At 46.3% G+C, this 14,211-nt stretch overlaps 1 protein-coding gene across 9 annotated transcripts; it reads right to left on the reverse strand.

Annotated features, from left to right (window-relative positions):
- Positions 1-1,497: 1,497 nt before the first annotated feature.
- Positions 1,498-13,319, reverse strand: MAFG (MAF bZIP transcription factor G). Of its 9 annotated transcripts, XM_084837840.1 has the most exons (4): positions 13,204-13,270; positions 12,677-12,730; positions 4,592-4,653; positions 1,498-4,508 (listed from the first exon to the last, which is right to left on the reverse strand). In XM_084837840.1, exons 3-4 carry the CDS (start codon positions 4,625-4,627, stop codon positions 4,056-4,058), a joined length of 489 nt encoding a protein of 162 aa, XP_084693966.1. In that variant the 5' UTR covers positions 4,628-4,653; positions 12,677-12,730; positions 13,204-13,270; the 3' UTR covers positions 1,498-4,055. The 9 variants fall into 9 exon arrangements, with proteins under 9 accessions (XP_084693966.1, XP_084693961.1, XP_084693965.1 ...); XM_084837835.1 differs by lacking the exon at positions 12,677-12,730 and having other exon boundaries at positions 13,204-13,319; XM_084837839.1 differs by lacking the exons at positions 12,677-12,730; positions 13,204-13,270 and adding an exon at positions 12,583-12,640.
- Positions 13,320-14,211: the final 892 nt, after the last annotated feature.

The raw sequence follows: 14,211 nt of genomic DNA on the forward strand, positions 1-14,211 counted from the left end.
GAGGGTCCTCATGCTGTTCTAGATCTAGGTGAAAAAGTAGACAACTGAGTAAGAGGAAGCAGCAGTGGAAGCCCAGCCAACTCCAGGGTTCAGGTACTGCCAGTTAAGAAATGTTTAGAATGATATGACTATGATAGCATTAGATTCAAAGGATCCAACAAAGACTGCTAAACTGTTGGTTTTGCTGAAAAGAAACTCCTACCCTAGAAAGGCAACCCCACCCAAGCAGGTCACCATATAAGCTGCATTTGAACAGCAAAGTATGGAACTACCACCGATGTTATCACACCGCTTTCTATGGGGCTGTAAGTGAATACAGTACAGAGAAGCACACCAATGCAAATGGAAAGGCAGACTGAAGACAAACATCAGTCAGCTAGAATTTAAGAGTCTGCTCAACCATGAGCTCAGCAGTCCAGGCCACATAAGCGCCCTTCACGCAACTCTCAAAGCTGTGACTAGGAGATCTAAAATGTCATTTCAGCCCCCACCTCTTGCTTGTCAATTTCGTGCGCAGAAAACCAAAGGTACATGCTATCATGGTTTGCAAGTTTGACAAGTGTGCATAAATATTGCTTTCGCAGATTATAATTGTTTGGTTTTCACAGAATTTGGATTTCTTTGGCAAGGACTAGAAAGTGGAAGGCAATGAAGGGAAGAAAATATGCTCAGCTTAAGGATGGAGGAAAAGGTGCATAGAGAGGTAGAGGGATATGAAACAATAAAAGGTAGGAAAGCTCTGGCCCCAGCAATCCCACATAGACATCCATTGGTTTCTAAGCCTTTTAAACCAGAAGTGACAGACATAAACCTCTGGGGCCTTATCAGACCCCTATAGGCTCCAATATGGCCCACAACACCCCTAACATACTCCACACAGTTGTTATTTTCAGGATCAGAAATCTAATGGCCTTAAGTAGGGCAATGCTGCTGGCTTGCCAGTAACTGCTTCTGCATGCAGCAGCCCCTTGCCCATTCCTTCCAAATTTGCAATGGGTAGCAGGGATTGTGGTGTGATTTTTTTGGTGGAATCTGCAGCCAAGGTGTGTGTGTGTGTGGGTGTGTGTGTGTGTGTGTGTGTGTCTGTCTCCACACTAGAGCTCCTTGTTATTTTTCTCCCTTTGTTTGCAATTCATTCTTCCTTGTTCTTGTACATCCCTGAGCTGCTTTCTGCACAACTGCAATCCACATGTGCAAAAAGCAGCAGAAAAGTACCCCAGCCTGTCATGTCAAGAAGCTGGCTGGAATATTTATAAGAACCACTGCTGGTGGAGAGGAGTCCTGTCCTTCCATTTCAGGTGGCAAGTCTGCAGCAGGACAGGGTTCCTTGCAGTGAGGGAAAAAAAGAGTTCCAGCAGACATCAAGAAGAGGACTTGATAGCAAATCCTCATTTAAAGCTTTCTTTCCTCCCTGACTGCGATATATTCCAGGCAGTTAAACTCTTGTAATGAGTGGACATGAGGAAGATGATTGAGGAATTAATTTTCACCAAATGGAGGTGGAAGAGGCATTTTTGGTTCAAATCATTGGATATTGTCCCTGGGCATCTGCTGGGTGGGAATTTAGCCCTCCAGCTCATTTGAATCCAACACTTTTATTTTAGAATAGTAACTAAGGGTGCAGTCTTTTGCTGGCTGGGCCATGCAGGGAGTTGTAGGGCTTTTTTCTGTCTGAACATGCATAGGATTGCACTCCAAGTTTCTTTTTCCTCCAACAACGAGGCTCAGAATCTGTTACAATGCAAGCTGAAGTTTTCACAGTCTTGAAAAGCCACCAGATTCAGTGCTACTCAGCCTCAGCCACACAAGTTTCTAGGACCTGCTGGCAATGTCATCACAGCTGAGGTTCTAGTGTCTGCCGATCAGAAAGCTGCTCATTATAATGTTCATCATGTGCTGGTTAAATCAAGAGTTCTCAACACATTCTCTGCCAGCACCCCAGGGTTCCCCAGCCATCACTAACTGTGCTCACTCTGAAGAGCAACATTTTCCAGGCAAAATCTCAGGGTTTAAAGGCCCGCCTGGAGTGATATTCTAACAAATATATTCTGCCAAGGTCACATGTCCTTCTTGATAACAAGACTACCACCTGCTCTCTATGGACCAAGCACTTCCGGGTAGCAGCACAGAGAGCAGAAGAACTATCTCCGTCACCATTAAATCAGCTGCTGACTGGTTCCCAGAAGGAGTCATAGCTCCTTCAGAGAACCCAGGGACTAGGGCTTCCAATGAGATTTTCTAAGCATCCAGAAGTTAAGCAGTGAAGTTGGACTTTCCTGGTTCAGGGTGACCCCACACACACTAATTAGCCCTTATGGAGTTTCCAGCTCAGCTTGAGTACTTTCTAATATGCCCCAAAACAGAAAGCAACAGCCTGGGGATAGGAAAATGACTGTAGCATTGGTAGCAAAAAAAATCCTGCCAGAAGGGTGAATCTATACAGATGCTACCTATAGCCCAACCATAGGAAATACTGCTTACCCATTTTAGGATATATTGCCCACCCCACTCTTTGTTTCACCCATATAACGAGCAGTGGTCTCTTAACCCCACTTTTGTTGGATTTGATTGTTAGAAACACCCAGGATCAACAAGAAGCAAACTCTGGGGGCTGTGATGCAAGTGTCATGGAAGAATGGAACACCATCTACTAGCTATCATTAAATTTTAGTAACACCCTAGAAGAGCTGATTCACTTCAGGCTTTGGTGGCCAAGAAGTGATGCCTTGAGATATGGGTAACCTTCTCACGAGACAGAACCTTCAGAAGGTCTACTGGGAAATGCCCAAGAAAACCCTGCACTCAGCCCAGGGAAAGCAAAAATAATGCTCACAGGACATTCACACAGCAAAGATGGCCAATGGCACCATCACATCACAGCGCCACACGAGACCTCAGAGCACAGACAACTAAACACAACAGGAGCACAAAAGAAGCGGGTGAGGAGTTCAAGAATAAGTCACTTTTGGTACAGTTGCAAAAAGATATCAAACAGGACTAGCCTTTTTTTGTTTTTTTCCCTACGTTATTTATAAATAAAAGTCTGATAACTCTTTATAAAAACCAACCTCAGAGCCACAAAGACTTAGCGAGAAACTTTTAAAATTTGCATTTTCTCTTTTAAGCTAGCAAAGTCTCCAAGAATATGACAATCAAATATTCTTACCCTCTCAGGTTAAAAAGGAGACTGTGAAATACAAGTTCTTCATCCAATTTTAGTTTTGAACGTTAGATCCTTTAATAATTCTTTAAAATGAATGTTTCTCTCTTAAATAAAGGGCTATTTAAACCACATAAACTGGTTGTGTAAACCATCACACTAGAGACACTTGATACTGTCCAAACACAGGAAACAACTAGTGATTTTGGTCTTGTTCAGTGCAACACATTAGGCACAAAACCGGCCTGTAGTCACCGTGGTACAACCTGCCTTCTTCCTGGCAGGCAGGCTACAACAGTGCCCATTCCTGGTTCCTTTCCCTTCTCTGCAGCACAGACACCAGGAAACTGCAGCCCCCCCTTTCCCCACCCCCCTTTCAGGAAAAGTCCTAAGGGATCCCACCTTTAAACATAAAAGGCGCAACTAGATGTTAATATAAAAATGGTTACACAAACTACCCCCATTATCGCCACTGATATCAAGCAATTTACAAGCAGCAGACTGGACAGCTGACACACAACTTTGGAAGAATGGTATAAAGTCATCACTGACAGCAGGTCTTCCAACTTTCTAGGACCTCGGCCCTCCCCTTTGGGTTATTCCTCCCCAAGAATTTACTCCATGCTGCTGAGAATCTCTTTGGCTAGAGTACTGAGGTCCTTCAGTCTGTTCCCAGAATACCCCTGGATGGAAGGTTCTGCTCACATAGAAGGGTTGCATTACCATCAGTCACACCAACCAGAACAAAGCTAAAACAAAGGGACTGCAGTGACAAGCAGGCCACCGTGTGCCTGTGTGGGCTAGGTCATCTGGGAGAGGGTTGTGCTTTGGGGATTCCGGATGAGCTTTGTGCCTAACTGCCCTGCACACACAAGCCCAGGCAGTGCTCGTTTCACTAAGACCGGGCGTCCGTTTTGGATTTCACTATCGTGATGACGCTGGTGGTGGCAACCTTGCCAGGCACAAGGGGCCCCATGCTGGAAGCAAGAGGGCCCCGGGCAGGGGTGACAGGGCTCCGAGCCACGGTCCGGGCGAAGTTCTGCAGCGCTTCGTACTTGGAGCGCAGGGCATCAAGTTCCATTTTCATGCTGGCATTCTCTGAGGCCAGCTTCTCCACCTCCTGCTGAAGTTCTGCCTTCTGCTTCTCCAGCTCTTCCTTCTGCGTCACCCTCTTGACACGGCAGCTGGCAGCATAACCCCTGTTCTTCAGGGTCCGCCGGCGTTGCTTGAGCTGGATTATCTCCTCTTTAGACAAGCCCCGCAGATGCTGGTTCAGCTCCCGCACAGACATGGTCACCAGTTCTTCATCTGTCAAGCTGGTCCCATTCTCACCCGGCTCCCGCTTCACCTGCAGGGAAAGAAGGGAATAAATGCATCACCAGAGCTCTGGTAATGTGCATACACTGCTTAGCCCCAGTTTTGCCCTATTACCTTCAAGGCTTTGTTTCCTTTGTTGGGGGTCGTCATAACACGCAAGCCTTCACAATCAGATTCTGCAAGAAAGAATGGCCAGAGGTCACCAAACCCAAGTTCCAGAGTGCTCATTCACAGACACTGGCTTATTTGGCCCAGCAACTACACAAGGAAAGTGGGCAGGGCTCCCTGTTGGAGCCAGCCTGCATGTGCTCTGCACAGCAACGAACCATGCTGAGGGACTTACGAGAGCTCCTGACTACCTCTGTCCCTGCCAGCACCACGGCCCTCAATAACACTCAAAAGCAAATGGCAGAGGAGGGCAGGAGACAGGGGATTAAGAACCCTGGGAGGAGCCAGAGCAGAATGAAGCCACATTTAAAATTAGCTTGGCAGCCACGGTCCTGCACGGCTGTGCTGAGCCAGTCATGCTGACTCAGCATACTAGCAGCCTTGCTCACAGTACATACCTTATAGTATAACCTAGCTGGAGAGTTGCAGCCCAAGAGACTTGCCAGAGAATCTGTCTAGATCCCTTTCCATGATGGGTCCAAAGCTACACGAGCCATTAGGCATCCCATAGACTACAGAGGGTATGTGGGAGAACACTTCAGAAATACTCCCTATGATAAAGCCTGGTACATATGAACTGTCCCATCCTATCTGAAGTGTTCCTTCATCTGGGAAACTGAACAGCCAGACACTGGGGGGAATTAGGGGTGAGCCAGATTTGCTGATAATACCAAATTATTTTTAAAACAAATAAAAAGACAGCAAAAAGCTCCAAAAACAGTCTCTCCAATCGAGCAGAATTGACATTAAAATGGCAAAAGCATTCAAGGAAAGCAAGTAGAAAGTGATGCATATTAGAGCAAAAAATCCTAATGTCGCATACACACCAATGGGCCTGAGCTGATGGTGACTGACCAAAAAAGGGATCTTGGGGTTGTGGTGGTTGGGGTTGTGGTGGATAGCTCGATGAAAATATCAACTCAGTGTGTGGTTGTTGTGAAAAAGGCAAAATCCGTGTTGGGATTAGGACAGGAATCAAAAATAAAACAACCAGTATAGAAATGCCTTTATACAAATCTAAGGTACAGCCACACTTGGAATACTGTGCACAATTCTGATCCTTGCACCTCAAAAAGGATATTGTAGAGCTAGTAATGGGGCAGAAAAGGGCAACTAAAATAATCAAGGGACTGGAGCAATCAACCCCTATGAGGGCAGGTTACAATGTCTGGGGCTTTTTAACTTAGAAAAATGCAAGGGGAGGGGAGAACATGATAGAGGTGTATAAAATTATGCCGAGCGTGGAAAAGGTGGATATATAATATTAGAACCTGGGGTCATCCAATGAAACTGAGTGGTAGGAGATTCATGAAAGAAAAAGGAAGTACTTCACAGGACATAGTTAAATTACTACCACAAGACATAGTCATGGCCGCCAACTTGGACAGCTTTAAAAAGGGATTAGACAAGTTCATATAGGATAATGCTCTCAATGGCTACTAGTCATGATGGCTAAACATTACCTCTAGTATTGGAGGCAGTATGCCTCTGATTTTTAGCTGCTGGGCGACATGAACGGGAGGGTACTATTGCACTCATGTCCCGCCTGTAGGCTTCCCATAGGCATCTGGTTGGCTGCTGTTTTTATGTTCTCATGAGAATGACAGGAAGCCTAGAAAACTGCTTGGCTCTAGCTGATACCATAAATTGAAGGGTCTAGCTACTGGGAAAAGATACTGCTTTTGCCATAATTCAGATCTTCTCATTTTTCTTTTGAATAGCTTTTATCACTCATGTTAGCAGGGGTGGCACTGAATGGAAATACATGCAGCTGAGAAACCAAAAGAGGTAAGGGGCAGGTTTTCAGCAGTCAGAAGGACCAGTAATACTTCTCATCCAACTGCTATAACCCAGTCCTTCCTCCCTTGCTCACCCCTTTACCAACAAAGCACTAGGATTTATACACCTGCCCCATTTTTGTTTTTTTAACAGCTATAAAATCAAGCACATTTATGCAAAGGCTATTAGGCTATTGTATTTATGTCACAATGTTCTAAACTTAAGAAGAGCCCTGCTGAATCAGACCAAGGGTCCATCTACTCCAGCATTCTGCTCACACAGTGGCCAACCAGCTGTCGACCAAGAAACCACAAGCAGGGCATGAGCACAACAGCACCCTCCCACCATGTTCCCCAGCAACTGGTGTACATAGCCTCACTGCCTCTGCTTCTGGAGGTAGCACAGACCCATCAGGACTAGTAGCCACTGATAGCCTTTTCCTCCAGGAATTTGTCCAGCCCCCTTTTAAAGCCATCCAAATCGGTGGCCATCACTACATATTGTGGTAGTGAACTGAATAGCTTAACTATGCACTGTGTGAAGAAGTACTTCCTTTTATCTGTCCTGAATGTCCCTCCAATCAGCTTCACCGGATGATCCCCAGGTTCTAGTATTCTGAGAGAAGGAGAAAAATGTCTTAGAACTCCTATAACATGTATTTCACTGGGGAAATTTCTGCTAACTGTAATGTAACTTTTTTTAAAAAAAAGTTTAAGGTTCTCAAGATTCCAACATTATTTCAGAAACAAGGTTTCTGACGGATTACGTATAATCAAGGTTTATACTTAAGGCTCAGGAATCAGAAGGAAAATTAAAAAACACCAATTATGCTTCCACATTTCATAATTTCAGCATCCACTGTGTAAGTCTAGGGGGGATAACATTACAATACCAGAATTCACAAGGAACATAACCTCTCTTGGACAGTAACTACATTTGCCAACAAGCTTTTATTGCTAAGAATAAACTGTAATATTTGTTAATGGGTGTTCATTCCCAAAACATTAATGGAACTAACTTTTTTAGTTTCGAAACAGAATGCTAAAGTGGCTTCACAAAAAAGGCATCACATTCAGACAAATCTTGTCACCCAATACGCTATCTGTGTAAACCAGAACTGTTCACCCCTGTCCCACAAACAAAAGAGAGCAGAACACAATCACTCTCTTTTCAAGAACAAACCTGAAACTATGTGCAAGGTTAGTTCCTTTTTCCTGTGGAAGACCTAGGTCCCAGGAAAAGATTAATTGTGTCTTGCAAGTCACGTGTGTCTCTCCTTCCCCCGCCCCTCAACATACATGCACTGTACTAGGTATTCATAAGTACTCTACCTTTAGCTACTGCTCTGGAATAGCTCAGAAACCACAGCTGTTCCCTAAGACGAATATCTGATGCTGTGGCCAGGGCTGTCTCAAGGATAGAGTCAGTATATGCATCCAAACAGGGATGTCTTTACATCCAGCTCCCACCCAAGCACATCATCAGCACTTACATGGCATAATAAATGCCTCTCCCACACAGCCCTTGTTCTTGTTTGTTAAATGCATAAAACATCAGTTCACATTTATAGCAGAGAATTAAGACAAGCTAGTGTCAGCAAAAGCCAAGAAATGGTCCCCCAGCAGCACCCCCAGAAGGGATGGCTTCAGCGCTTTCCAAGATCACTAATAGGCCAGCAGCAACTCAGATATTCCTCGAGCACTGAAAACTGCTGACAAGCAAAGTGCTTATGCCCAAAGGACATGGCTGTGGTCACTGATTAAAGGCTTACCGTACCCTAACACAGTGGGTCACAACTGTCTTACAAAAAGGAACCCACCAACTCATTTTCGTCTCCAGAACTGAGAAGCAAGTTCCAAACAATTACTAATCTGAAAGTAAAGCACACACGGTTTGCTGTGCTATACCATCTACAATGCTGATTGCAGGCAATATTGGACCCACCACTTGGGAGTCAGCATTCTAGAAGTATGCGGGCAAGAGAAACAATGATTGCTACTCAGCGCGTTTGTTTTTTAATTCAAGGAACAGACTAGGTTAGCAGCACCACTGCCATCCCCACAAAGAGAAGTCACAAGGCGATGAAGGGCTTCTCTCTGACTTCTTAACATTGTTTGAAAAACCATGCTCTTTCAATATGGGTTAAAGAAATGCTGGGGCATGTGCAAGTATGCCCCCCAACGTCAAAACTGTTTATTTTCATTTTCCCCAATGGTGGTATGTCTAAAAACCACGTGCAGCCATATTGTTTCCAGGAGCAGGACTGAAAACAAAGTGTTGAAAGTTACCCACCCACTGAAGAATCACAGTAATCATACTCTAAACCAGGGCTGGGGAACCTCTTTCAGCCCAAGGGCTGAATTCAATTTTGGAGAAGCTCTTGAGGGCCACATTCCAGTGGTGGTGGGCTGGGGCAAAGGCAGCAGGGCAAAAGGAGTGGGACCAAGAACACCAAAAATATCAGTGTATTGTAGCTTGAAGCTCTTACTGTAAGTAACTAACCCTTAGGAGAGGAATTTCAACCTTTTAGAATGGTGCAAAAATGCACAAAAGCCAGGAAACCACCAATTGATGGGGTGGCTATCTGGGAACCCCAGGTGGGTCAGATTTCACCCCCAGGTCACTTCTTCTCCTGCTATAGGTTTTACATGTGACACATGAGAGAGAGACCATTAAGAACCATTACTAGTGCTCATGTGAGCAAGCTCTGACGCTTCTAAACAGAAACTGCATGATTAAAGAGCCTTCTTACATCCATGAAGCCAGGACAAGTAAAGATACCTTAACTTTCACAATTCCAAGAATAAGTGATGTTCAGTACAAATTCTAGGGGAAATGCTACTTTGCGGATGAGATATGCATGTTTAATGCCTAGCTAACTCAGAAAGGCCCCTCATAAGACAAGTCCAGGACTCCAACATATTTCAAGATCAATGCTTAGAATGCAGAGTTACTTATTAACATATAGAGAGGAGACAGCATGAAGGGATGTTGTTTGGAAAGCATTTTTGTTGTTTATAGTTCTCTACCACTGCATGGTAAATGATAGGGGAAAATGTGAGACACAGCCATAAACCCAGTAGCGCCAATAAATCAAAGTAAGAGGATACCTGAACTACCATATAAAAGGGATCTTATGATATTTCAACACAAGGAGTATGGTGTGAGTCTGTGCCCAGGGCAAGCACAACTTTCAGTACTAGAAGCATTCATTTTAAAGAGGCTAAAGAGGGCAGGTAAGAAGTGGGAAAACTTACAAAAATGCTTACATTATGTACCCAGCATAAATGGGGATGGCACTAGATCCTTCTACAGCCCTGACTTGCAGGCCGCAGAAGCAAGACTTATTAATGTCCTGCAAGGAAGACAACCAGAGAGAACTGGCATCCAGACAGAGACAAACTTGGTCTAACTCCCCAGACTGCTGATTTCTCCGCTTTTTGACAGCTTCCCAAAGAAAGATCACACTGGAAAGTGCCAAGTGCGACGGCTGCAAAGGGAAAAAGTGCAGCCTCAACACATTTTGCCAGGACTCAAAAGGCCTGCACTCAGCATAAGCAGCGCCAATTCCTCGCTCACAACAGAGCTGACAGCAGAGTGCATGATTCAACACAGGCCCCATTCTCAACATTCCTGGTTCACAGAGCTGTGCCATCAAACTAGTGTAAACATGGTGACGTCACCCATTCCAGCAATGAAGACAGCCCCATCAAGGAGGCACAGTAGAAAGGGATGAGAAAGAAGATGGGTACGACGAGAAGGGGGAACCAAGAGCTGGATGACAGCCTGAAGTGGAAGGCTTTTCAACAGGTGTAGTACACAGAGCAGTTTCAGTGCTGCACCTACCTGCAAGTACATGGCTCTGCTGTCTTCAAACTTTCATGTTTTGATAGAAGCCTATCTACCTACAGCTTTATCATTCTAAACATACATTCATCCTTATGTTAGAAAATTAACCTAGCAGAAGAACCTGAAAACAGATGCTTACGCAGTAAAAATTCCAGAAACTGAAGGACACTAAAGGATCCTGTCTCCCCCAAGGAGACATGACTCTCCCCTGGCAGTCTCCCCAAGTATGCTTGCCTACAAAGTGCTTCGGCACTGCTTTTTACATGGATGTGCCTCTTACTTAGTAGAGCTGAGGAGAAACTGAGCAAAAATCAGCTCTTCCTTAGAAGGCTACCAGCCTCACATGGTTACTGTAATTGAGAAGCTAGTCATGTTTGCAATGAAAACAAAACAGAACTTGCTCACCCCTCTCCACACTTCTCAATCTTGCTTCTAGATGGAATATGTTTCTTTTGCCTCCCATTTGCCACAGACATAAGTTATCGCAATCAGCTAAATATCCAGTGGAGAATACATTGCCAAACTGCAGTGTCACAAGACACTAAAATGGGATGCCTATCACCCCCTGCTTTGTTACAATGACACCTGGAGAAAGACAGCGTTTCCTGTGCTGCAGCTCTTCAACTAAAATCAGGAGTACAACACTGGCCTATATGTCACATATTTGAGGGGACAGAGCTGCAGGAGAACTGTTTTGGTTTTTAAACCAAGCATGCTTCCTAATTATCTTGACTCTATTCACTTTAGATATGATAGGCATACAATATTAAAATCATTCCTTTTTCTAGAAAGGAAACAAGTACCCTTGACACGCTACACTTGGTCACTTAAGAGCCTGAGGTTTATCCTTTTACAGAGAATGGAGTTAGACCAGATAATTTTCTGGGTCCTTCCAACCTTACCATTTTAGAATCACAAGAAAAGGAATTTGTGCAGATCTCTGTCAGAAGCACATCACACCTAGGTGGTTAGCTGTTTTTACCCAGTCAGCATCTCCATCTTAACACAATTTGAACATCTAGGACATACTGATAAAGTTGCCCATCCCCCTGAAGCTAACCTATTATCAAACTGGCAAAGGACAGGTTGCCCTCCAGATCTGTGACTGCAGATAACAGCATGCTTCAGCTCGCTCTGCTGTAGGGACTTCCCACTAGGGACTCCGCGGAGGACAGCATGCACTTGTTGCATATACGTGCTCCATTGTACAAATCAGCAGAGCAGTACAGGCACATAAAACAGATCTGCATCTCTATGCCCTTCCCACTTCAGTGTGACAGTATGCCAACCTCCTTCACAGAGCCCTTGAGAATGTTGTGCTTGTCTTGACAGAGACAGCACAAAGAAAAACAGAAGTAGCATTTTCCATTAAAAGTCAGTTTTCAGGACCTACCATTTTACTAAGAGTATAAAGCTGGCCAAAAGAGAGGAGTTGAGATCTACAAGTATACTGAACATAAGGAATGTGTAGATAGCCAGGGCCAAAATAAGTAAGACCACAGGAACTTAGAAACAGGTCTCTCACAAAAGTTCTACCAAGTATCTCTTCTCTTCTCTTCTCTTCTCTTCTCTTCTCCTCTCTCTCTCTCTCTCTCTCTCTCACTCACTCACACCCACACACACACTTCTGTCTTCAGACTGCATGTAGATATGCACTATATGGCATATGTTCAGAGAATTGCAGCTATGAAACGTCCTAAATACAGACAAGTAGTGTGACGAACATGAATCTCAGGTGAATCTCCTTCTCAGCAGTCTCCTGAACTTACACCCTTCTTTGCCTTATCACCCTGTAAGAAGATGAGTCAGCAGGTCACCTTGTCTCTCCCAGCTAGCATTTTTGCCAGCTCCCACCAGCCCCAGCCAGCCCCCACCTCCCTTTGTGCAGCATATACCTAGTGGTGACCTCATGTTGATGAGTCAGCAGTGTCTGGGCTCTGCACACAGAAGGCTATGGCAAGGGATGCAATGGGGTGATTTGGAAACCACCACCCCCATCCTGCCTGCTTTCTACATTTCCCCCCTTCCTGAACCCCATCTCGCATACAGGCTCGGCTCTTTCCTCCCTACCCAGACACCTGATGAGTCAGCACGACAAGCCCTTTAACATTCGCAGACATGGCTGCACATCCCTGGAGACACACACACACGCATGGACACAAGTGTGCAAGAAGCAGCTTTCTCTCCCCACGCCGCTTCCAAGTTGGGCGGGGGGGCACATTTGCCCTAGAAAACCCAAGAATAAGTGGGGAAGGGCCGAACTACTTTTTCATGCCCACTTCTTCAGAAGGAGGAGAATGTAACTCAACAACAATAAGGATCCGGGAAAAACGGGGTTGGGGTGGCGATGGCATTTCTCTCCTACATACGACAGCCGTGGGGAATAACGATGGCCACCCATACCGCAAATCCACTCGAAGGGGGAAAGGGGGGGGGGGAATCAATCCACCCACCCACCTGTCAACAACAGAAAATGAAGTCAACGAGGAGAGGAGAATAGACGAAGACCGAGGCTGGTGAAATACGGAAGGAAGCCCGCTCACCTAGTCCCACAGATCCGTCCACCACCCCTCCGAGCCCGCCAGATCATTCCCGGGAGGAAATGGGGGGAGGAAGCGACCGCGCTCCTGCCAGCACAAGTCCCCAACAGCCGCTTTTTCAAAAATAAACACCGTGGAGAAGGAAACACTTAACTCCGCGGAACCCAACATGCCCGGGAAAACCTGGAATGGGGAGACAGGGCGCCCCCACCATGAACACCCCCACGCGCATCTATATCAGACACCCCCCGCCCGCTCCATTATTAATTCCTCCTCCTCCTCCTCTTTCATTCTTTCTTTCTTTCTTCCTTCCTGGGGGGGGGCGCTAGCCTTCCTCCCCCCCTTTAAATGGGGAACCGAGTCCCAGGCCCCGCTCGCGCAAGTGCTCACCCTCCGCTCGGTGCCGCCGGAGGGGGGGCGGGGCGGGGCGGGGAGGGGGGAGGCCGCCACGCAAAGAGGGACCGAGAGTCCGGGGTCCGCCGCCGCCGCCGCTCACGGACACGTCACGTGATGTTTGGGTCACGTGCCTCCATTCATGAAGCCGTTCGGTGCAGCCGCCCCGAGCCTTAAAGGGGAGGCGCCCGGCATTCGCTGCTGCTTCTCCTTGTTTTTTTTTGTTTTTGTTTTAATATCGGGGGAGGGAAATAAAGAGGACGCGGGAGGAGTGAGAGAGAGAGAGAGAGAGAGAGAGGGCAAGGCGGGAGCGGGGCTGCGGAGCTGGTGGGAAACGAGGGCCCCACGTGCCAGGGGGCGGCTGGGCAAGACCGAGGCTGGACCTCAAGGGCAGACTGCTTTCGTCTAGGCTGAGCTGCGGCCATGCAGCCGCTTCAGAGGGTGGGCCCATCGTGCTGCCTGACTGCCCCAGCCCTTTGGCCACCGTTTCGAGGCAGCTCCGGCTCCGGGGATTTCGACAACAACAAAAATCAAAATAGAATAGATAAGATGATAGATAGATAGATAAGATAGATAAGCCAAGGCCCAGGCTTATCGCCTAACAGCCCGCTAGACAGAATTTGCTTCAGGAACGAGGGAGTGCTTTCTCAAACAGCTCACGGTAGGCTGGCGAGGGAGCTGCTTTTTCCTTTCTTTCCCCTCAAGGGTTACCTACTTGGAGGAGAAACTTTGAGAAAGGAAAAGGAATCCTGACCTGGATTCCTGCACTGAGCAGGGGGTTGGACTCGATGGCCTTGTAGGCCCCTTCCAACCCTCCTATGATTCTGTGAAAGCAGAAGGACTGCGTCCCTGTAGCCACCTCCTCTGCGTCTTGGATGAAAAAGAAGCCAAGTGCAGGAGGTGGGGGCCTGAGAGAAAAAGCAGCCACGGCCCATACACAAAGTAAGATTTTCCAACTGCAGATATGCTCAAAATCCTACAAGCTAGGCCTCAGCAGTATGTGAA

Source organism: Heloderma suspectum, chromosome 2 (genome assembly GCF_057233095.1).
Source record: "Heloderma suspectum isolate Gila_16-S chromosome 2, 16-S_ref, whole genome shotgun sequence".
Taxonomy (NCBI): domain Eukaryota; kingdom Metazoa; phylum Chordata; class Lepidosauria; order Squamata; family Helodermatidae; genus Heloderma; species Heloderma suspectum.